This window comes from Osmia lignaria, chromosome 6 (genome assembly GCF_051020975.1).
Source record: "Osmia lignaria lignaria isolate PbOS001 chromosome 6, iyOsmLign1, whole genome shotgun sequence".
In the NCBI taxonomy this organism is placed as follows: Eukaryota; Metazoa; Arthropoda; class Insecta; order Hymenoptera; family Megachilidae; genus Osmia; species Osmia lignaria.
Window position 1 is genome coordinate 877,156 of NC_135037.1, and position 26,133 is coordinate 903,288.

General features: G+C 35.2%; 1 protein-coding gene, 1 long non-coding RNA gene and 1 pseudogene across 8 annotated transcripts in view; 1 reads left to right on the top strand and 2 right to left on the bottom strand.

The window, feature by feature from the left end:
• Nucleotides 1-26,133, bottom strand: part of LOC117601670 (cytochrome P450 4V2) — a 92,662-nt gene that overhangs the window by 27,509 nt on the left and 39,020 nt on the right. Inside the window, exon 2 of one of the 6 annotated variants that reach the window (XM_076688894.1) lies at nt 25,680-25,915. The exons of the other annotated variants lie outside the window; for them this stretch is intronic. Coding sequence (XP_076545009.1) covers nt 25,680-25,746 — 67 coding nt within the window. The 5' untranslated portion in view covers nt 25,747-25,915. The remainder of the gene's footprint in view (nt 1-25,679; nt 25,916-26,133) is intronic. 6 annotated transcript variants of the gene reach the window in all.
• Nucleotides 3,306-5,088, bottom strand: LOC143305407 (uncharacterized). Its single transcript, XR_013062315.1, has 3 exons — nt 4,025-5,088; nt 3,544-3,832; nt 3,306-3,443 (listed from the first exon to the last, which is right to left on the bottom strand). It is a non-coding gene; the product is annotated as an uncharacterized LOC143305407 (long non-coding RNA).
• Nucleotides 16,322-17,987, top strand: LOC143305406 (uncharacterized; annotated as a pseudogene). The gene is made up of 2 exons (XR_013062314.1): nt 16,322-16,439; nt 16,769-17,987. The product of XR_013062314.1 is annotated as an uncharacterized LOC143305406 (transcript).

The following is a 26,133-nucleotide window of genomic DNA, read 5'->3' on the forward strand; positions in this document are numbered from 1 at the left end:
ACGCCTATACCCCCTTTTGGGGGCAGACGACTAATTGTTTAAAAGATATTAACAATTACAGTTAGTTACTCCTTACATTCTGAAGTATGACAAACTTACACATACAATTCGCAATCTAGAGATCCACGGTTCAAATCCTTGGTTCCCAACATTTTTTTTTTATGATAATTTTTATGTAATAGTTATTCAAAAAGAGACAAATACTTCTCAATGTAAGTAGTAACTAACTTTAATTATTAATATCTTTTAAACAATTAGTCGTCTGCCCACAAAACGGGGTATAGGCGTGCTCAGCTCGACGAGCTCTACAAGCTGGCAAAGTTTCATTAATAAGTGAGTGTAACACTTGGGTAGTTCCCCTTGTCAGTGTACATACATATGTATATATATGCGTGATGCGAGAGAGACACTCGATTTGATAATTTTTGTTTTTCGTCCTAATAATTACATTAAATGAAGTTTTCGCGAGTACAACACAGATCGGTAAACTTCACCACAGGCTGGTCTGGTTCCTTTGAACTTCAATAAACCGTCACCATACGTTAAAAAAAAAAATGGTATTTTTGAAACTGTAAACTTCAGACAAATGCCGATGTAAGCAAACAAGATGGCTAGCGCAGTCACATTTTAGCAAATATTAGACGATTTAATGATTTTCACTGATATCACACCAAACCACTCTTCCCGAAACTATCATAATATGGAAATTCGATTTTTCACAATTTTTCACAACTATGATTTGCATGCAATTTGAAACACAGAATTTGATGGAACAGAACAGTACCATAAAACTTTTATTTAAACAATTTTTTGTATCATCAATAGTTATGGAATAAAGGAATTGTAACACTTTAGCATCTGTGTGTGTGTGTGTGTGCGCGCGCGCGTGCGTGCGTGCGTGCGTGTGTGTGTGCGTGTAAATTTTACAATTCATTTCTCCGACATACCATTTCAAATATTCTATATGTAATTTCGTTATTAAAAAAAATATTGTAAATATGAACAAAAGACTCACACTTGCACACTTCAGTATACATATTGTTTTATTCTCGTAAAAAAACTCGGCTCTAGGGATAAAATTATAATAGATGTGGCAATAGCATGACAGATTTGGTAACTAGGCCTTCTCACTTTTTATTTGTTACTCTGCATAATGACGTTAGGTGTCAAATCGTCAAATGTCCAATTTACCAATTATTTGTTTTTCTAATGCCTGTTTATTTACAACGGCGCTTATTGTTAGATCGATTCGGAGTCTGTGCTCTTAACACGTTCATCTCGGAATAAAAATCGAAAGTTTCCTTGGCGTCCCAGAGAAAATCAAGTGACAAAATGTTGCAGTTTGTAAGCGTTTAGCGAGAAGGGAGGGCGGTGAGTCTTCCTGGACGCTCTTAGCTCGGGTCGGAGACCGACAGATGACGGGATTGTAGTCTGTTCTCGCTGGCGGTCGCCCAACATGCGATTCGGATATATGTATAGGAGTTCTGAAAAGGGGTGTTATAAGAGTTTGAGGCAAGGATCGTCTATCGTCAGCCCCCCCTGACGAGTCTGGCTGGTAGGCCATCCCCGAGATGAGGAAGAGAACGCCTTTTCTCCCCCTAGAAAATTGAACCATAGAACCCTTTTTTAGAATCTTCCAGGTTCTTTCTTAATTTCCCGTATAGCCTCTAAATATTGTTCTTCTAGTCTAGAATTTCATGTTTGAAAAGTGTATTATAATGGTTGGTCAATATTTTGATCGAAACTGCGTGTTGAGCGAGGCAGCTCAAATAATGTCACTAGGACGTCGTCCGGTTTGACTAGTTTGGTATAACTGGTGTGACGTCAACCCAGACTGGATGTGTTACAAAATGTTTCTCATTATGTTGCATAGAAGAAATTTTTCTAAAAATACTTGAAGTAATATTGAAAAGACATCAATTATGAATTGAAAATTTGTAAGATAACTATACAGGGTGTCTCGTTTTAATCTTTACACGCGATTTTCTCGAAAAAAGTGTTTAAACGAAACATACTCTATTCAAAGGGATACATGCAATGGTGGACACTGTTTGTTTTTACATGGAGGCGCCTCCGAGATTTGAAGGTGACCTTTGGTTTTTTAAATGGAAATGTGTTTTTTTTTTACGTTAGACACATAGCTGAGTTCAAGATGAATCCATTGATCTACAATATGTTGACCTTGAAATGTCATTCAAGGTCATTTCAATGGCTTGAAGTTTTCTTACACTCCGCGTACAGAAAATGTTTCTTATCTTCTAAATTCAAAAGGATGACCTTGAACATTAATGCAACACTGGATTCTATCTCTAAATGACAGTTCCACTTGTTCTAAAGTTTGTCTGGTAATTTGTCTGCAAGCATTTACTATTCAAGTGTAAAGATTAAAATGAAACACCCTGTATAATTTATATTCAGAGTTGTTTAAAAGTCTTATAACTTTAATGCCTCTTACATTTTGTTGAAATGGAACAATGGCTAATAAAAAATATGTATTGATCATCTTTCTCTCTCTAAAATTTCATTAAAGTCAGGTGTGTTCGTAACATTCCTCATAAATATTATTAAAATACAACACACTAGATTTATTTAAAATAAACTCATAAGGTTCAGCAATTATTATGTGGTTATCAGGATTTTAGAAATGTGCAAAATTAAAAAAAGAGGCAAATGTGAATAATAGTTTTATTTACGTTTGACAGTAAAGAGAATAAATAATTTCAAATATCATGAAATTATAAGTATATTATGTAGGTATGTAATTAACAGATCTACTCTTCTCAATAGGATCATTATTTTGTATCGAATTTTCCTATAGATTTTCAAATTTAATTATGGTATATAACACAGTGATACAAGAGAGAAGAAGAAGACAATATCATTGCATATTTATGTAGTTATTAAAACGTTATTTTATCAACCAGTATCAAGACTAATTACAGTAGATAATTGGACAGCATATTTATTGCAACGTTAATGACCTATTTTGTAACAGAAAATGGTATAATTATAATTATCATTAACTCGTTATTTACTCATAACCGTGTCCCGCATTTGGTTGACGTTAAAGGCGTTACACAATTATCAATCTTATTTCCAACTGCGTTTAATTTTCATCTACACGTGCAGTAGAATTCCTGATATTAACATACAACCGATAGTATATAATTATCGCGTCGACTTGTTTTACAGTATTCCTTTACGTCAATTATAATTTTAAACGCTTTGATAAATTTTTTAATAATGTTCGATAGTCGTCATTGCAGCAACAAATAGCAATCAATCGATGTTCTTTACAGCTATTTGCGTGCAGAAATCGGCAATCCGCCAATTTACATTGATGAGGTAAATCATGAATATAGGAATCCGTACAGCAACATGCATCGTGCAATAATTTTTCTCCGCAATATGGATAGACCGAGCTATCGCACAAAGGACATCTTCTGAAAGCAAAAATCTCCTTAATGAAACATGCAACGTTATGGTTGGCACTTATGAAATAAGCTAATAAAATATTGACGCTCGTGGTGGAAATGAACACACAATTACTCAGCGTATGAATAAGTTCCCACGGTGAAGTTTAGATTATATTAACAACAGTACGTCAACACTTCTAGATAAAATCTCATTACAATCGCAACACAAGCTTGTTAAATACCGAAAAAGGATTTGAATCACTGCTTTCAATTGGTTGTATACGATAATAAAAATGTAAAAAGAAAGAAAGTGGATGCTGCGTTAGTTGACCATCAGGGGTCGGAAACTCCCCTCTACAAAAAGTCTAGCATTGACTGTAGCGCCATCTACTAACCATCCGTCATGAGTGTACATACTAAAAGTAGACATATACATATATAAGTATACTATATATGCCTCTGATATATATAGTACTTCTCAGATATATATATACATATATAGAATACGAAATTTTGGATAGTCATAAAGTGACTGCTAAAAATCAGAGATTTATGATTTAGCTGATTTCTTATCTTTAAATCATAAATCTGTGATTTAAAGCAGCCACCTGTAGGGATACGATAATAAATTAATAATTACTAATTATTTGGACTCCACCAAAACGGACGCTATGACGCTATGACGCCAAACCACGCCAAATGACGCTAATCAACGCCAATGTAGGCGGCGCTGATTGTCGACGTAGTAGCGCTATCTACGTACTGTCCGTCATCAGGGAACTAAAACTGAAAAGCCAAAAAAATCAGTGGGAGTTTCCGACCCCTGTTGACCATGGATCATGGTGGACAGTACGAGTATTTGAACAACTCTATCGCGTTCTTAAATTTAGTGTTCCGAAATCAGAGTAAACGTTACAAAAAGAAATTAAATGATTTGAAAAAACGATTTTTAGAAAACCTTTTGCTCTATAATAAGATAAGCTCTTGTATTGATTCTTCAATCAAACAAACACTTTATCTTGAATAGAAAGTACTGTGGGAATTTATTTAAGCGCAAGATAACAATAATGCTATCCAACAATTTCTTCAACTTTTCCTTTTTTTAAACATTAGGTTCACGGGACCGGTTGTTTTGACGCATTTCGAATTTCACAAAGAAAATGACAAAAACTTATTACAGTTTCCTCCGACCACTTATGCTAACTTTTATTCAATTAACGAGACAAATACATATCCAAACTCATTTTCTTCTAGGCCTTCTAATTTTGAAAATCTCTATGTGCTATGCCGATCTCTACGGATACACATCAATTTGTCGCAATCGTAAATTGATCTTATATTCTACAGAAGGTTCGACAACAGGTAAGAGATATTTTAAGGGGTGATTCTAGAGATCAAAATAAGACGAAAATCAAGAATGACGGAATAACCTTTCGGGCTTTGTTTTCCAGTAATTAACGTTTAAAAATTCGAGTAAAAAGCGCTTAAAACCTACAATCTGCCCAGCACCGACGACTGAACGTCAGATCAGCAGGGGTGGGTACAGTCTTCACAATATGGGGATATATCATAATATTTTGTTATAATTTTATTATTGTGTTACTTTCCCATTTTCATGGATCGAAAGAAAAGGATGTTAAATATTATACCATTTTTAGGTACAAAATTATGTACTTACCTATTTAAAGGCGATCTATAAGTATTATTAATTGGGAACGTATATTGTTCTATAACATCTTGATTCGTTTCTTCTGTCTTCAGCAATGAAGTAAATAATAGTTCTTGTTCAATCCGACTCACTTCACTATTGGTGACATTACTTTGCTCATCTTGTTTATACACATCAAAAAATACAATGTAAGTTATAAATCATTTCTTATCATATAAAATATACTAATAACACAGGCCTGCGAAATTGAAGTTTTTGAAAAATACAAGAGAAGTTTTCGCTGATTTTTATGTTATTTGGTGTGCTGATTTCGAAAATGACCTCCATTTTTTTCTATCACGTCAGGATTTATTGTAAAATGGATATCGATATTTTTGCTAAAATCCTATTTGAAAAGGAATTCTCGCAAACAATTTTGCATGTACTATCTGGCAACAGTGGTTTTTATCCATTTAAATCTATGTAAAATAAATAAATCGATTCTTGGTGAGGCAAATTGATTTTCCAGCAATCGATTCAGCAATCGAACCAAGATAATGATGAGATAAGGATTCGAGCGACGCTATTAGTAGAGAGGGATTGCGACAGGGAGGTGTCACAGAGGGGTATTCGATAGGTTTTACCACGGTAGAATGATGGTCAGGCAGGGAGGGAAGAAATTTAACGCCGAATAAAATTTTGTATGGTAGTAAATGTTCATAAAAATCCAAGTAAAATTGAATTTTTCAAGAAAACGTGACGTGATAGAAATTTTTCATTATTTTTTTGAAATCAGCACCAAAAAATACATCAAGTTCAGCTATCAATTCCCTTGGATTTTTTTCATCGCAGGCCTGTGTAATTAAAACAATCGAATAAAGTAAATAAGGAACATAGTTACAAAGGTACATACTGAAGTGTAAATCTCCGATTTTTATGAAACTTCGCTATAAATAGTTTTCATAAATTATGTACAGGGTGATTCTCTCGCTAGTGTACTTAAAGGAAACGCCGCCACACCAGTATGAATGGGCCCAAACCTTTTTCTGTCATCGATACCTTGACGGGGGTGCATGCTGCAGCCGTGGGTGTGAAAATGTGTGTAACAAGAAGGAAAGTCTCACGAGAAGGAAACGTTTAAATGGGACTTCTTGTTACTTTGCTAATTAATCAGCTTATACGTGCCACATATTTTTAACCGACTTCGAAAAAGGAGGAGGTTACTCAATTCGATTAGTATATTTTTTATGAAAACTACATTATAGCGAAGTTTCATAAAAATCGGAGATATACACTTTGGTATGTTCCCTTGTGAGGGGGCAGAGCTGTATCACTTCTTACGTACGAGCAATGTGTATTCTCCGCCCAAGTTACCTCCACTATATGATTCATAATGTCCGATGCATCAGAACAGTGTTCTTTTTTATTTTGTGTTTTAGTTTCTTGTTAGTACTCAAACAAACAAAAAACTATCGTGTCTTCGAATCGGAACTTCATAGCGGGGTAACTCATTGTTTGTGAGGAAAAATTTATATGTATAGCTTTGCTATAGGATTACCTAAATGGAACACTACATCTTCAAATTGAAATAAAACACCAGTTACGTATTTAAAATTTGACAGGTTTCATTATCTTCCAGTGAATCCTCGACTTTTTTCACAAGCTAGACTCGTTTCACTTAATTTTCCATTATATAAATAGAGCTGCGTTTCATCATGACTGTTGTGATATTACTTTTAGTTCACTAATCATGTTTGAATTAATAACGTAAATTTTATTAACCAAAAAAGGTCATAAAAAAGTCTAACGGTGACGTTCCGAAAGCTGCAGAAGTGGAGCAGTATACCATTGTGGCGGGAGCCTAGAAACGTAACGGTCACTTAAGGGGGTAGACACGGGTAATAGTAGCGCATTGACTTTACCGGCAAAAATGGGCCTAAACATGGGTTTACGGGATTCGACTTTTCGTCCTTATATGAGAGAATTTCAGGCTGGGTGAGGGCTTATCTGAAAGAGGAAGGTGCAGTACAGTCTTATGAAAAATATGAGATATCTCACGAAATATTAGTTTTTTAAACATTGTACTGTTAGATATAGGTGATAGGTAATAGTGAAGGGGAATAGTAGCGAGGGGAGAGAAGGAGAGAAGGAGCCGAGGTCCCTACATTTATGAGTTCTAGTACTACTTTTTTATACAGAATTTTCCAAGGTGTTGATACGAGTAAAGAAAGAAATGCAATTCTATTTAAACAAAACGTGCATCTGCATTTTTTTAGTGCATCGTTGCATTCACGAAGAAAATGAAGTCATAGAAAAATAAACATTATCATACCATTGAACTTTTACATGAACAGCTTTTTCCTATCTCTTACCAAATTCAAGATATAACCTGTCTCAATGGTGTGACGTATCCTGTATACTTTTATTAATTAAAAAACATTTATTTAAAGAAGCTAATAACTTTTTCTAAAAAAATTCTCAGATTGCACGTTCCTTCAGTTCTTCAGAGTAGGCATATATTTTTCAGCAGCGAGGGGTGCTACGGTGCGCTATATAAAATTCACGCGTTCAGTCAGTCAGAATTTACCAGAGCGGGACAATTCTATCATTTAGGTTGAAAGAAGGATAGCATGATCACCCTACATCTCACTCTAACCACGCGCCAATGTTTCGCTTCCGTTCTTCAGGCGAATCGTCGCGATGCCTCTGGCGAGATGAGCGTTTGAATGTGTTTGTAAAAATACTTGAGGCGCTGTCGCCTTCCTAGATCGTGCACGCTAGCTGAGAATTAAACCTTTCAAGTTCGTAACAGACCACGCAAGTAGCTCCACCAGGCCCAACGAAAAAACTGCTGTAATACCGACCTCTCCGATTTGGTCGGTCGGTATTACAGCAGATTTTTCTGCACAAAAATGGTAATACCAGTAGACATACGGGTGGCCGATGAAAACGAGAGGGCGCTTTTTACTAATTCTGTATTCTATTCTGAATGTAAAAAAAATAGTCAACTGTCGCATTGTACTTGAAAAAATTTAAACACAAAGTTTGTTTGATAGTGCAAATTTATTATACTTTAAATTAATTAAAATATGCTTATGCTACAATATGTTACGTTGTAGTGAGGAACTATAATTGAGAATGAAAAATAAATGATGGGAAATCCCAGAAAAATAAAGTTTCTTAGGTTACATATTTTTTTATATAAAAATACTAAACGGTTAGGTTATGGTTAGATTAGTAAATAAATAGCGAATGAATATTTAAACAAAAAGGGATTAAAATACTACCCAGTAAAGTACAAGCCTTTTTTATTAATAAAATAATACAGTAGAACATGAACTCTATACACTTATAAGATAATTGAAAGCAATTATTGAACAAACATTATGTATACAATTTGGTTGAGACGATTCCGGATCGCTTGTATTATCATGCTGTACACAATTATATTTGTGCATATTAACTAAGTTTGTTCATCTTTTGGCGAAACCGTGCCCACTTAGCTTGACTTCGGTGATCTTACGGGTACCGGTATAGCCTAAGTGGCTAAGGCTACAATAGTATTGTAGCAGCATTAGGGTATTTCTCTTAGTCGGAGTTGGCAGCGCGACTAGCGCGCTACCTAACGACGCCTATACATATATGTATATGGCGTGATCTAGAGAGACGCTCTCTTGTACTTGGCGTCCTTTGAGGGATACAGTTCGACATTAAAAGTTATTGTTACTAAACCGTTGGTGATTATTCTAACTCAGCACCCACATATTGGTGACCTCGACGGGAATTAAGTGCAGAATAAGTAAGACTGTTGTGGGAAGAAATGGCAGAAGAACAAGTTAGTACGATTTTTGTTAAAATTCCACACTTCTGGGCAGAGCAGCCCGCGCTATGGTTCGCGTAAGTGGCAGGGCAGTTTCACGTGGCTGGCATCACGCAGGATGCAACGAAGTTCGGACATGAAGAGACATTTCTTGGATACCAGGTTAGCAAGGACGGAGCGAAGCCACCAGCAGACAGGGTAGCCGCCATTGCGGATTTTGAGAAGCCTACCTTGGTGAAGCAGCTACGAAGGTTCCTGAGAATGGTTAATTTTTACAGGTTTATTCCTGGTGCGGCTGAAGTTTTGGTACTCTTAGAGTTATTGTTAAGTGGTGTTAAAATGGCAATTCTATAATTAAGTAGACTGACTCTGCGGTTAAAGCGTTTGTAGATGTTATAAAAGATCAAGAAGACTGCACATTGACCGAGTTATCAATGTTTGTAAACGAAGCGAATATTTCGGACCTATTGAAATTGGATGTTATAGGTATAAGAGATCCGATCGAGAAGGCTGATCAAATCACAAACGCGCAGAGGGTAAAAGAAAATTTTTCGCGTACAGTCTCTTTAAACAAAAACGGACGTTATACGGTTGATTTGCCCCGGATCGAAGACCACGCACCGCTTGTGTGTAACTTTGAACTAGCAAAAATTAGATTCAGTAGTACAGTCAAAAAGCTAAACAAAGATGGTCTCTTTAATGAATATAATAAAATATTTTTGGAGTGGCTTGATCAGGGCATAATTGAACGTGTGCTAGACGGCGACGCGACGTGAAGAATCCAGCCCGCTATCTACCTCGCCGTCATGTTGTGAAGCCTGAAAGCACTACATACTCCGGTACGGCCAGTGTTTGATGCCTCCGCGAGCGAAAAAGGTTTCCCCTCTCTAAATCAGTGCCTTGAGAAGGGATCAAACCTAATCGAACTAATTCCTGCGACATTATTAAGATTTCGAGAAAATGAGAGCTATGATTGCAGATATTCGTAAGGCTTTTCTTCAAATTGAAGTTAACCCGAGGGATCGCGACTATTTACGGTTCTTATGGTTTTCAGAGGGAAAGCTTATAGTTTTACGACATAAGCACGTGGTATTTGGCCTTACGAGCAGTCCTTTCTTATTAGGGGCAGTTCTAGAATACCATTTTACAGAAACTGCAAAAATGCAAAAACAAGATTTAGCGCCCAAAGATATTATAGATAAATTGGCAAAATCCTTTTACGTGGACAACTGCGTTACAAGTGTCAAATCACAAGTGGAATTAAATTCTTTTATTGAACAGGCAAATCTAATAATGGCCGAGGGTAGTTTCGAATTGCGAGGGTGGGAGTATAGTCACGATTCTTCAGAAAAAGAGACGACACGGGTACTCGGGATTTTATTTAATAAGACTCGCGATACAATATCGATTAACTCTACGACGATTAATGACGATATTAAGGAGATAACAAAACGCACGATTCTCTCAGTCGCACATAAAGTATTCGATCCAATCGGGTTCACAGCACCGCACCGGTCATGATAATTCCCAGGCTGATATTGAAAAAACTGTGGAAATCGGGATACGATTGGGATACACCAGTAAACGAAGAGACGCGTAAAGAATTTTTGAGTTGGCACAAGCAGTTGTCTTACTTAAGCCAAATTGAGATACCGAGAAGTTTCGGTTCAGACGTACTTTCCTTGCACACCTTCTGTGATGCAAGTCAGATGGCATATGCAACGGTAACATTTTTGCGGGTAGAGAACGAGAACCACGTGGCATTGCATTTACTTGCTGCGAAAACGCAAATCGCACCAGACAAAGCGAGCATTCCGCGTCTCGAACTTTTAGCTGCTTGCATAGGTAACCGTCAAACTGAGGACATTTTGCAGGCTCTCAGCTGTAAAGATATACCCGTTTTCTGTTGGTCGGACTCGACTACTGTTTTGATCTGGATAAATCGAGATAGTCAGTGGGGTGTATTTGTCTGGAACCGCGTACGCAAAATCTGTCGTACGTCGGAATCGTGGACATGGAAGTATGTACTGTTCGTTGCTGGTAAGTTGCCTTCCAATCAAATTCGTTGACCTACCTCCTTTTGTACAAAATAATGTTGACGATATATCTGACGAATTGCCAAAGAAAAAGGTTGTAGAATTTAGGTTGTATACCGCAGTTCACCAGAGTCCATAACTGCGAAAAGACCAGTTTTCGTTCTTCGCGCTTCTCCAGTGCGCATCTTCGCCCTGATTGGCGATACTCCCAAACGAAGTGGAAAGCGATTAGCAGAGAGCTCGCTGCGTTCCCCCACCATCTTCCAACCTGCGCGTCGCAGTTATGGACTCTGGTGAACTGCGATATAGATATAATACGTTCCTACATGTATTAAGGCTGATGTAAGATAGTTAACACGCGATATATTTTGTATGCAACTATTTTTGTGGGCAGTATTTGTTTTCAAAAAATCTTTTGTTTCGTGCCATGCCACTGGTAGGCCGGGGGGGGAGGGCGGTATAGCGGCGCTAGGGTATTTTCTCTAGTGGCACATCTTTTTTTATACGTGTAATATTAAAAAAATGAAAAGAAATGCACAATATAATACATATATACATTAATATATACAAAAGAGATAATATTTACTGATAAACATACTTATATACATCAATTATTCTAAGTTACTTTCCTGTTCATCATCTTCTACTTCTTCTTCTTCCTCTTATTCTTTTTCTGCTTCTTCTTCATCTCGTAGAGGTGAACTTATTGACTTCTTAAGAAGCTGTTCTTCGAAGAACTTCAAAGAAAAGTGCAACTATTTATTCGATAAAGTAAAAGAAAGGATTGGTTGTGATGAGCTATCGAAAAAAGCCGCGCAAAATTTGAGACATTTTACGTCACAGTTTAAAACAAAGTGGAATGCTTGTGCCAGAAACTACACGAATTTCTGTGACAAAAATCAATTGTGGTTGGAAAGCAACATCAAATTTCGAACAGACAAAAGTTACAGAAGCGGAAGACCATCGACCGATTTTATTGAAGCAGGTGAAAGATCTAAAAGAAGAAGGACGGAAGAGCTTCGATTAAATTTCAGTTCTGAAGAATTGACATATGCTGCCCAAATGGACCTTAGGAAAGACCATAAGTTAGATGCTGCTAATATCATAAAAGACATTGTGTTTGTATCACCAGAACGCGCAACAGCATACAAAGATGTATGCAGACAATCCACACAGGCAGTAATACTATACACTCATGATAAAGCTTTATCAATTGTAGCAGCAGCAAAACTTACAAAATATCAGTACAGCATTATTAGAGACACAGCTAAACAACATAACAGCCACATTTACCCGAACTATGAATCAATAACTGCAGCTAAGAAAAGGTGTTATCCAGAAAACAGTAATTACCGAGTCACATGCACACGCACCATTACAAAATTTAATGGACCACACTTAGCATCAAACTTAGTGATTTGAATAACATTCATTTCATAGCAAAATGGGGTTGTGACGGGACATCCGGAATTACTGAATATAAGTAAAGATTTGAAGACAGTAGTGTTTTCGACTGCGATATATTTGCATCGTCATTTATACCACTCCAATTAGTTTCCCGTGATATAAATTCGAAGAACAAAATTACATTGTGGCAAAATTATCAACCGTCCTCCCTAATTTTTGCAGGCCGATTCGTCTTTCTTACGTGCATGAAACCACAAGTGTTATAGTGGAAGAAGTAAGAAGTATTGAAAGTGAGATACAAACATTACATCCCACAATAGTTAAAGTGAAAAACATTGACGTGTCAGTGCAATGTAAACTGTTATTTACTATGATATACGGAAAAGTGTGTAATGCAGTGTGTGATAATTCTGCCACACAGAGATGTTTTCTGTGTGGATTAACCAGCAAAGATTGTAATAATATAGACTTAGTAATGCATCAAATTATTAGGAATGAATCAGCATTTCAATTTGGCATATCTCCATTACATGCGTGGATTCGATTTTTTGAATGTTTATTACATTTATCGCATAAGTTAAGTATTTGTCAATGGCAAGCTCATGGAGATGACAATAAGAAAAAGGTGTTAGAAAACAAGAAGAGAATACAGAAATGTTCAGAACTGAAATGGGTTTGATTGTAGACAAATCAAAACCGGGATTTGGTACCACTAACAATGGTAACAGCGTTCGCCGATTTTTTACAAATTCTGCATCTTCTGCAAACATCACAGGATTGGATGAAGAAATAATACAACGTTTTCATGTTATTTTAGCCACTATTTCTAGTACATATCCAATAAAAATAAAAACTTTTAAAATGTATTGATACTCCACAGAAATAGTGACTTTCTATTCTGTATCATCCAAAAGAGGAGTTATTATTGCATATACAATTTTTCCATTGTTGATCCAAAGTTTTAAATAACTAATATCAAGTAGAGTTTGAAAATTTTCGAGAGTCGGTTGAATATGATTATAAATAAGGTGGGTTTTAATGATTTTATCAAATGTTTCCAAAAACTGTTGTGGCTTTACAACCTGTGGATTGATTATTCCTTGTTTACCTAGTATAATCGTGTTGATTAGTTCATCGAGATTTACATGTAATTCGGAAAGGACAAATTCCGTGTGTATAATTAAAGAGCTGATTATTTCTTCGTTTTGTACATTGTCTTGGAGTTCATCAAGTTTTATTTGGATTTGATGGATAGATTGAATATGAGAATCGTCTAATACTTGTTTAATAAGGGCTGATTGATCAGAAACGATGATTTTTAATTTGTTATTCGAGTCAAATAATTTGTCCATGTTTTCGTTAATTAACGTTAAATCGTTTTCATCTACGGTACCGAAAAGAGATTTGGATACTGAACCAACTATATTTAATAAACCTCGTCTATGAATAATTCTTAACGTTAATTTCAATTGAGCAATCATTTTTTATATTGTTACTAGTTCATTTACTAAGTTTTGAATTTCTGTTTTGTACGCGCATTTGCTACAATGGTTTGATAAATTTTTTAATGATTTTGCAATAACTTCAGGTTGTTTTAGTAGGTAGTGTGGATTGATAATAATAGATGTAGATATTTGATTAGTATATAAGTAACAATTGTCGATGTGTTCTAAAAATACAGTCGAATTATTTAAAGGTTTGATATGTAATTTACAGTAGATCGTTCCAATGAAGTAGAACAAGAGTTTTAATCGATTACCGTGTACAGTAAAAGCTGGATATATGCAACAGAAGTTTGGCTGGATATATGCAACATCGCTATCCCCTCCACTTGGGGGGATCCCCCTAAGCCGAACCGAACCGCTCGGCGAGGAAACCGTGTAATATGATCCGACCGTAATATCGGTGTGACTAATACTAATTGAACGATAAAACTTTTTTATTTTTAACTTTTTCTTAATGAAACTTTTACTAACGCATTTGTGAGATTTTTCTGATTAAAATGGTACCAAACACGATATGATTTGAATTATATTTATTTATTAAGATAATAATAAAACTGTACATATATATAAGGAAGGCCGTACACCAAAGATACATCAAACACGCAACATGCGGACACAGAATCGATACCAAGACTGGATATATGCAACGTTTAAATGCCCAGAATCGATACCTCGGCTGGATATATGCAACATTAAATGCCCAGAATCGACACCTCGGCTGGATATATGCAACGTTTAAATGCCCAGTATCGACACCTCGGCTGGATATATGCAACGTTTGAAACCCGAGCCGACACCGCAACCGGTTTTCATTTCCAATCCTCCTTTGCTTTTCGCCAACTTTTAACATCAATTTTAGCAATTAATTATAATTGAAACTATATCGTGTTTGGTACCACTTTAATCACAAAAATCTCACCAATGCGCTAGTACAAGTTTCATTAAAAAAAAGTCAAAAATAACAAAGTTTTTTGATTCAATTAGTATTAGTCACACCGATACGTTTCGGCTCTTTCCTTTGATCATCGGACCTCTCTCTTTCTGCCACTGTCTGTCCTTTTCTACGTTCACGCTTGGCTGGTCGTCGCGTGTAACCCGAGATTCGACACCTCGACTGGATATATGCAACGCCTGGGTCCCAATGTTTGTTGCATATATCCAGCTTTTACTGTATCTTTAATTGTCGATTCTCCGACGGAAAATGAATAGTGTACGTTGGAGGAGAGGCCTGTATTATTTCTGCATGTCCTAACCATTCATGATCGAGTTTATTTCGTTTGTGATCGTTATGTAGAAGAACTCGATCACCTATTTTGAATATAGTCTGTAATTTTATAATTTTTCTGTCCTGATCTCGTTTATAGCGAGCTTTCTTTTTGTTAAGTGTTTTTATTGCCTCAGAAATGTACGTGTCGTGTCGTCTTTTCCAAAGTTTAAATAACTACTCTTTTGTCATCGACAATTGTTGAGGGTAGATTAGCTTTGTGTCAGAATTTTAGTTTGAAGGGTGTATAACCTATCAATTCGTGGACTAAGGTATTGTAACCCATACAAATAAGTTTAAGATTTTCGACCCAATCGTTTTGTTTCTCGGCTGTACATGTACGAATTAAGTCTTTTATCATTCCGTGTGCCTGTTCAAACGTTTCCATAAGCTTACAAACAAAATTCGTTCCTTGATCAGTTAAAATTTGTCTGGGTGCAGAAAATATGTATACATAATGATCCAATAACTCTGAGATAATTGTAGTGGCTTGCTGATCTTTGAGGGGAACTAGGACAAGGTATTTTGTTAATTGATCTTGAATTGATAGGATAAATTGGTTTCCTCTCTTTGTTTTTGTTAATGGGTCAAAAATGTCCATGGCGATTTTAGTATTAGATTCTATAGGTGTATCAGTTATGATAGCTTCTTCCTTTTGCCTAATTCTAACTAGTTTTTCATGTTGACAGGTTTCGCAATTTTTTATAAATTCTGTAACATCTACTTCTAAGTTGGGCCAGTGAAATTATTCTTGAATTCGTTTTATAGTACGATTAATACCTAAGTATCCTACTATTTCATTGTGATTTTCCTTCAGGATTGTTTCTTTTTCTTCCAGGGTGTAATCCCGTGGGGGTTCTGAACCGAATATAATTTTTACGTTTCTAAATTTTGTACTAAGAAATCGTATCATCATTTGAACATAAACCTTTTCTAGTGGTGTTATCTTTTCGTCCCCTATTCCTATCGGGAAAGTAGTTTTATGTCTATTGTCGTTAATTAGTTCAGCTAATTCATTTATCCACGTTTGTTCGTCGTAATCACCTAGTAATTCTTTTGTTGGTTGCAGGGCCGGCGCGAGGCGGGTTCAGCGCGTTCACCGGAACCCGGCCCCGCGGTTTGAAAGGCCCCGCGGTCTACGAAAACTCATCAGACATTTTGCAGGAGCCCTTGTATAGTAGATTGAATATTCGGATGTGTGTGGAAAATGCAATCGCATAATCTTGCACTGACATGAATCTTGAATCGCGTTTCATCTGTTTTAAACAAAGACGCATCAGGCTATCCCATTGTTACCGTCTTCGACGTTAGGTGTTGTACATTTTCAAAACGTTTGATTTCTGGTAAGTATTTGTTTTCAATTACTTTCTCTCTTTTAACTTAAAATCAACCCTAACTGAAATTGCGTCGCAGAAAAAACGTATGGCGCTGATACAAATGAAATCCAATACATATAACTAGTTGAGAATTTGAATTCGTTATTATTAAATTAATTTCGCCCCAAATGTTAAAATTTCGATAAAGTTAGCAATAACATAGAAATGTTTTAACTACATACTAAAAATATATAGTTTATCCTATTTTGCAGTAATTGTTTTTTTTTTTGGCATGCAGTTTTATTCATTTTTGTAACAGACATAAACTTTTATGTACAGAAATATGTTTTTTTAAGAAGCGTTATGGCTAGCAGAGATAGAGATCGTGGAAGGAAATACATAAGTGGGGCTGAAAAACTGAAAAGGAAGAAGCAGCGAGATAGTTATATTAAGCAGCAAACAAACAATATTATGAAATACGTAATTGAAACTACTGGTCATTCAAGACAGCCAAACGAAGATGAAGAACATTTGGCAATGTATCAGATCCCTTTGGAATAAGGAAAGCAACAATTGAATACATCCGTGAAGGAAGAACAAGAAGAAACCAACGAAACTGAAATGGACGAAAATGAAAACAATAGGACAACGAGCGATTGTGAAACTCATCGAGAAGAAGACATTGAAGATATGGAAATTGAAGAACAAAAAGAAGAAAACAGGAATTTCGACACTGAAGATCCTAGCACGTGGCCAATTGAAAGAATACAACAAACAGTAAATTTAATAGTGCAGCATGGTCCTGTAGAAGTTAATCAATTTAACTTCCCTAAGAACAAAAATAAACGGAGTTTTTCTGTAAATATGTTACATTCTTGTTAACATATTTTACAAGAATACTGGCGAATGGGCAAAGGAAAGCACGAAGATGGCTAATTTATTCAAAATCTAAAGATAAGGTGTACTGTTTCGCCTGTAAATTATTTTCAATAACTGATGTTTCATTGGGGACAGATGGATTTTGCGATTAGTCTCATTTATCACAGCGAATCAAAATGCACGAACAATCTGCGGTACATTTACAAGCTATAAACAAGTGGCTTCAGACTGAACAAAATTTTTGCACTGGCAATCTAATTGATAAAGAGTTTGAAAAACTTTTAAAACTTGAAACGGCACGATGCGAACAAGTTTTCCAAAGAATAACTACAATTATTTTATATTTGGCGCAACATAATTTAGCTTTCCGAGGAAGTTCCGATACTTTGGACACACCGCACAATGGTAATTTTTTGGGTTTAATACAGTTAGTTGCAAAATTTGATTCTGTTCTAAATGACCATTTAAACAGAACAGCCAAAAAAGGACATCATTATTTATCTCATTCAATTCAAAATGAATTAATAAGTGCAATGGCAAATAAAGTACAAAGAGTAATTATCGATGCAATAAAAAGAGCAAAATATTATTCCATTTTATTGGATTGTACACCAGATGTAAGCCATCAAGAACAACTATCGCTTGTCCTTCGTTATGTTAACATAACAGATGATGACGTTGATATCGAAGAACATTTTATCAAAGGGTATAGCAGGATAAGATAGTCAAAAGTGCCCTTGAGCCGAATTTGCTTCGCAATGCACCATTCGATAGCATATCCCAAAAAACCATGGTACACCAAGTTTCAACCCTGTACCTCAACCGGGAGGGTAGTTACAGGGTAAGAAAGAAAAAGTAGTTTTTGCCATATTTTCCCTATTAAATGGCATTCAAAAAATCTGAAAAAATTCTAGAATATTCTAGCCATGTTTCTTTATGATTGTGAATTTTCTCAGATTTTTCGGTTGCAAATCCTAGGCGTGAAAAATCAAAAACGCAAAAAAAAGTCGAAAAATAGAGATTTCGGGTAGAAGCTTTCGAGACACTAGATTTTTACTTTTACAGTAGTTAGATATTAGCATGACTGGTGTCCTCAATTTTTTTCAGATTTTTCATTCTGGTGCGTCAAACCGAAAAAAATCAAAAACCGATATTTTCGATATATTTCGTGCGATAACATGAGAAATACTTTCAATTTCTACATTTCCTTTACACACTTAGTGCATTATGTGATTTCGAACATTTTTGCACTGGATGCAGTAAAATCTGAATGGAGAGAGTGAAGTTATTATAAATAATTGAAAATTACGCACCTTATCCTCTAAAATATTAGAAACTTTTTCAACGTCGCCGATGGATAAGTCGGTAAGGTGTCCGACTATGGAACCGCTGGAAACTTTTTGTCACGAGTTCGCGCCCCATGAATGTACAATTCTATTTTTTGTCATGAAACAATTTTTTTTTAAATTATTAATCACATAAGAATACACAATAATCATTTAATAACGTATGAAAATAATTTTGAAATATTTTATTATTAAGTATACATAAAAATCAGTGGTACACAACCGACTCTTTGGCTATATGTACAATTAAGGTAAAATATACATATCTGTATTGATTTCAATATCCATCATAAACCAACAACCACACAACTTTTCAATTAACAAAATATTGGGAGCTATCCGTAATTAGAACAGTACGAAATCAGAAAATCGGTAGTGCACCACTTATTTTTATGTATACTTAATAATAAAATATTTCAAAATTATTTTCATACGTTATTAAATGATTATTGTGTATTCTTATGTGATTAATAATTTAAAAAAAAATTGTTTTATGACAAAAAATAGAATTGTACATTCATGGGGCGCGAACTCGTGACAAAAAAGTTTCCAGCGGTTCCATAGTCGGACACCTTACCGACTTATCCATCGGCGACGTTGAAAAAGTTTCTAATATTTTAGAGGATAAGGTGCGTAATTTTCAATTATTTATAATAACTTCACTCTCTCCATTCAGATTTTACTGCATCCAGTGCAAAAATGTTCGAAATCACATAATGCACTAAGTGTGTAAAGGAAATGTAGAAATTGAAAGTATTTCTCATGTTATCGCACGAAATATGTCGAAAATATCGGTGTTTGATTTTTTTCGGTTTGACGCACCAGAATGAAAAATCTGAAAAAAATTGAGGACACCAGTCATGCTAATATCTAACTACTGTAAAAGTAAAAATCTAGTGTCTCGAAAGCTTCTACCCGAAATCTCTATTTTTCGACTTTTTTTTGCGTTTCTGATTTTTCACGCCTAGGATTTGCAACCGAAAAATCTGAGAAAATTCACAATCATAAAGAAACATGGCTAGAATATTCTAGAATTTTTTTAGATTTTTTGAATGCCATTAAATAGGGAAAATATGGCAAAAACTACTTTTTCTTTCTTACCCTGTAACTACCCTCCCGGTTGAGGTACAGGGTTGAAACTTGGTGTACCATGGTTTTTTGGGATATGCTATCGAATGGTGCATTGCGAAGCAAATTCGGCTCAAGGGCACTTTTGACCATCTTATCCTGCTATACCCTTTGAAATAGTTCACGATACAACAGGAAAAGGACTATCCGAAACAATCATACTTATTCTGGATCAGTTGGGAATAAAAATATCTGACTGTCGCGGACAAGGATATGATAACGGTGCCAATATGAGGGGAATATATCAGGGAGTGCAAGCAAATATATTACGTGAAAATCATAAAGCGTTTTATGTACCATGCGGTAGTCACAACTTGAATTTGTTACTGGGAGATATAGCAAAATCATCAACCCAAGCACTAAATTTTTTTGGTGTTTTACATAAGATTTATACGATATTTGCAGCATCAACATCGCGTTGGGATGTTTTAAAAAAACATGTTGAAAAAGTTACACCTAAACCATTATCAGAAACTAGGTGGGAATGCCGTTTTGATAGTGTAAGGGCTGTTCGCTTTCAAGTTCGCCAATTTCGAAATGCCTTGAACGAAATTGCCAACAACGCATCTGACAATAAATTAAAAATTGAGATTTTGTCTACAGTGCGAAAAATAAATGAGTTTGAATTTATTGCCAGTCTCATCATTTGGTACGAAATATCAAAAATTAATATCGTCAGCAAAGTATTGCAAAATCAAAAGATGCAAATAGATTTGGCCACGAAGCATCTAAAAGGTCTGAACGTACTCCTTGCGGAATACAGAAATGCAGGATTCAGTAAAGCCATGATCGCAGCAAATAAAGTTGCAAAGGAACTAGACATAGCACCAGATTTCAAGTCATCATACAGGGGCAAAAAACGGAAATTATTTGATTACGAAGGACAGGATGAATCATCGACGATCAGCGACGAAGAATACTTCCGTATACATTATTTTTTTTAAATAATAGATACTGCATTAGTATCACTTAAAAGTAGATTTGAATTATATGCAAATCACCAGAATATTTTTGGTTTTCTATATATGAATGAGATTGCGAATTTAGATGACAAATATTTATTAAAATGTTGTCAAGATCTTCACTTACATTTGGAAGGAGATTTCGATGGAATTGAAATGTTTGAAGAGATTAAGATGTTTCGATCGATAACGCAAGCCAATTATTCGGCTCTAGATGTGATGAAATACATTATAAAAAACAATCTTTCGGAAGCATACCCAAATTTATTAATTGTGTTACAAATAATGTTAACTACGCCAGTAACCGTGGCTTCAGCTGAACGTAGTTTCTCGCGGTTAAAACTAATTAAGAATTATCTTCGATCATCGATAAGCCAAGAGCGATTTACCGCTCTGGCTATTCTTTCAATAGAAAACGAAGTAACCAATTCAATCAATTTTGATGACGTAATAAAAGATTTTGCGGCGACAAAGGCGAGGAAAATTATGTAATATTCTTTGTAACATCCTTTGCAGTTATAATAAATAATTACTTATTGTGAAGTTTAAGTATAGGATTTGAATGTGTATTCTGGCCCTGCAAAATTTTGGAACCGGGCCCTGCAAAAGGTCACGCCGGCCCTGGTTGGTTGGCAGAAATGTGGTCGATTAATTTTTTTGTTAGTGGTGCAAGTGTTATGTCTATTTTCCAATTTTCATACTCGTTAAAATAGTCAGGATTTGGGGAAAATTCAGTTGGGATTTCTTCCGTTTCTTTTGGAGATGGTATAGGAAGGTTAGATTCTTGTGAGGTGATGGGGTACAGTCGTGAAAGAGGCGTCTGCGGCGGTATTTTTTTTACCTTTTTTGTCCTCTATGTTGTAATCATACCCTTCAAGTCTCAATCGCCATCTCATGAGTCTAGAAGTGGGATCTTTAACATTTTTTAACCATTTTAGCACTTGGTGATCAGTCTGAATTATGAATTTTCTTCCTAATAGGTATTGTCTAAATCCCTTGGTTGCCCAGACTATTGCGAGTAGCTCTTTCTCGCTTGTATTGTAATTCTTTTCAAGAGGATTTAGTGTTCTGGAGATGTAATAACAAGGATAACCATCTTGGGAGAGAATTGCTCCTAATCCTTCATTTGACACGTCTGTTGTTAGGGTGAATGTTTTATTAAAATCGGGGTATTGTAGTACTTGGGCTTCGCAAAGTCTTTGTTTGAGTGTGTCAAAAGCGAGTTGTTTGTCTATCCAATGCAATGGGACATATTTTTTTATAAAGTCTGTTAGTGATTTTGCGAGTTTTGAAACGTTACGGATAAACTTTCTATAGTATCCGGTTAGTCCAAGAAAAGATTTTATATTTGTCGAATCTTAATTCCCTCTGCCGTTACTACATGACCTAAGTATTCTAGTTCGGGTTTGAGGAATTCACATTTGTTAGGTTGGATTTTGAGTTTAAGATCTTTGAGCCTTTGTAATACGATTGCTAAATTTTGATTATATTCTTGAATTGCCGACCCGAAGATGATAATATCGTCTAAATAAACAAAACAATGTCTCCCTATTAAATCGCGAAGCACCGTGTCCATAATTCTCTGGAATGTTGCTGAAGCATTTTTGAGACCGAATGGCATTCTATTGTAATGGAAATGTGTAAAAAAGGCTGTATACTTTTTAGAGTTTTTGTTCATAGGGATCTGATGGAATCCTGAAAAACGATCTAACGCGCTAAAAAATTTCGCTTTGCCTAGGTGGTCCAGAATTTCATCTATATTAGGTAATGGGTACGCGTCTTGGTCTGTCAATTCATTGAGTTTACGGAAGTCGATTACTATTCTCCATTTACATTTACCCGAGGCATTCAATTTCTTCGAAACTACCCTAACCGGCGCGTTATAGGGAGAGTCTGATGGTCAATGATATTTTTAACTAACATGTCAAAATAAGCAAGACAAGATGGCGGACCAAAAGGAAGCGGTAAACGCACCCGCACCGGTGGCATCCATTAACGCAGCTACTCTACAACGGCTACCGCCGCGCCGTTTTGGAAGGAAGATCCGGCGGCATGGTTCATCACGGTGGAGATGACTTTTGATCTGGCGCGGATAACTAGCGACGATACAAAGTACCTTTATGTGCTGACGAATTTGGATCACACTGTACTACCCTTTGTCATGGACGTACTGGCCTCTCCGCTGGCGCGCGGTAAATATGAGGAAATCAAAAAACGGATCATCGAAGCATTTGATGAATCCCACGAGACCAAATTGAGGAAACTGTTGCGAGGAAGTATGAAATAATTTCTATTTCATTTATACCAATACTCCGCAGCTATTAATAAAACCTATTTAGTCTACTAGTATACTAAATACATTTCAACCTTTTCGGAGGCGGCAGCAGCGCAAAATTAAAAATACCCAAATATACGATGATGCCAATATCGGTTTGATTACGGTATGACAAACTTGGTAATTAATAAGTCGTAAGAAAAAATGCGGAACATTATAGGAACGGCTGGAAACATTTGTAATTGTAACGATTGTATTAGAAGTTGGCAGCCCTTCTGATGTACATGTAGTTAATCCGCAATGGGTATGTTGATTCCCGTTGAATATTGTTAACTTGAAATAATCAAATGGATCATTCGTTAACCGGCGAGTCATAGATTGCCAACCCCTGAACTAAGATCTTCCGAGTAGAACAGAAGTTTTTAATTTTGCACAGTTAGTAATTTTACGCGTGCTCTCATTGGACAGTGTTTTTTGTTAATAATTCAAAAACGACTGACAAAGGAAGAAGTTGTTTAGAATCATCTCCGCAATCATCCCTCCACTGGATTCGACCTAATTCTGGGACACCTTGTATAAATACTATTTGCTGATAGCTACATGTCATTAAACCGACTTATTATCTAATTTTATAGATTTTGAAATTGATCATTGCTATAATTGGTCACTAGTTATTTTTTATTCAGACATGAATGAAACGTTTACGCATTCATTTTTATTAAACCATTTCAATCAAAGAATATTAGAGATTAGATAAGCGTAAGATTTATGTTAAATGATATAAGAATGCATATATATAGCAATTAGTGATTTTCCTCTGTCCAGAAGAACAATCATTTTAATATAAAATTAAAAATTAAGAGATATCAAAATAAAATGTGTGATTGGGATGAAAAGGCAGTATAGTAATAGAAAGAAAACAGTGCATATTGGCTCCTTGTGTTCTTATCTGATCAGGCACGTGTAATAACACAATGAATGTAACGTGCATCATGATACCTACAAACTGCATAGTTCACATTAATATAAATATAAATATAAATACTCACTATATGATTATATACAATTTAATTTTAAATTCTTTAACTATATATGTGTCAGATATATTCGATTGATGTATGACTATAGTTGTTGGGTATTTGTATAAATGAAGTAGAAATTATTTCATACCTTTTAGTGCATTTCGAAGTCGGTTGTATTTTTTGTTAAAAATTATTTTATTTCACACTTTTTAGTGGAACGAGCAGTATTTGTAGGATGCCGTAAGGTGGTTTACTGTTTTTATTGGTTAATTGCAATAACGATAGTTTTCGACGCTAACAAGTTCCATACATTTTTGCAAGTGGGATCATCGCGGAAATATCTCTTATTAAATGCGAAAGATTTCATCGCGATCGGTAAGTACATGCCTTGCAGAGTATACATATGTATATAGAAACAGTAGAGAATCGGCGACTGCATGCTGACTCATACACCGGTAGAGACACGTAGGCATACGTAGAATTCAATGTAGTAGTAACAATAGTTTTTCACAAATATCTCGGAAACTAAAGCTTTCCGTTAATTAAGTATACAGAAAAAGTTGTTCAGAATCATGCCCCCGACAACATATTAAAAGATCATTGAAATCGTCCAACCTTGAGATTAAAAACTTCATGTATTTTGCAATAACAATGAAAAAATGAAAAATTTTTTTTTAATGGGACCAATCGGAAGACATACCCTACAAGATGCAAAAGGTATCGTTCCGATTGGTCCATCCATCTCGGAGTAATCGGTGAACACAAAAAAAAACAAAAAAAAAAATACATACTGATTGAATTGAGTAACCTCCTCCTTTTCGAAGTCGGTTAAAAATATCGCGCGCAACACCGGTCAGTAAGCGAGTGCGCATGAGTGATTAGACAAAGACACAAAGAGCCTTATGTAGCGTTCTCTTTCTATTCCTACAACTGTATATCGCATTCGCTTACACTCTGGCATATATGTAGCTTACACACGCACTCTATACTTTTTTGCTGTGAAATATCATGCCATGTAAAATATCCATATCGATTTTACAAAAAATCCTGACGTGATAGAAAAAATGGGGGTTATTTTCAAAATCAGCACACCAAATAACATAAAAATCAACGAAAACTTCTCTTGTATTTTTCAAAAACTTCAATTTTGCAGGCCTGTGTAATTGAAATGACGAGTAATGAAGGTATCATGTAACATTTTTTCAGAAACTGATTTTTTGATGTAACAATATTCACAATGTAGTGCAATATGTATGTATTTTTTTCATATCTTTATTTTTTTCTATCCTTATGATAACTTTGAATTTTCGAAAGATGATAGCTTTATCTTTTGAAAATTCAAAGAATATTGACTTGATTTTTTTTGTATTTTCAAAGAAAGAAAGCACCTTTCTACTGTCAGTGGAAAGAGATAAGATAAGAATACATATTAAAGTTCCAATTAAAAATATTTAGGTTAACATTATTCCAAATAATTGATTAATTTGTAACATGACACCTTTATCCACTAGTGTCTTTAATTAAATTTTTCGAAAATCATTGATGACAATGGAAAGCAATTTCTAGTTAGGTATTCAACACAATTAAATTTGTTTCAAAATGAAATTAATTGTAAGAAATAGTCCGTACATAAATTGAAGGTTAACTGTACTCACTTAATTCAGCAATAACATAAGGATATAAAATTCCAATGGTACCGAATATTATTGAAGAAACATACATTTTTCGATTGAAATAAAAGTACACTTTTACTAACACTTTCAAATGTCAACAGACTTTCAGAAGAAATTAACTTCTATAAATCCACACACGTGTCTGCTTTCTTGCGAGAGAATTTCAAGCAGCCGATGTAAACCGTTATAAACTGGTCTGAACCATCTCTTTGTAGGCGCTAATCATTCGAAAAAAAAAATAAGTTAGCGTGCAGAAAGTTGAAATTAGCTTTAATTTTATTTTTAATCGTTTGTTAAATTAAATATAATTTAAATATATACGGTAAAAAAATCCTTTCGTACAAAACCCGACAGTGAATAATACATTTTCAAAAATGTAACAAAAATAATAGCTTTCATTTAAAAAAAAATGTATGTATATAGTGTACAGAATTTA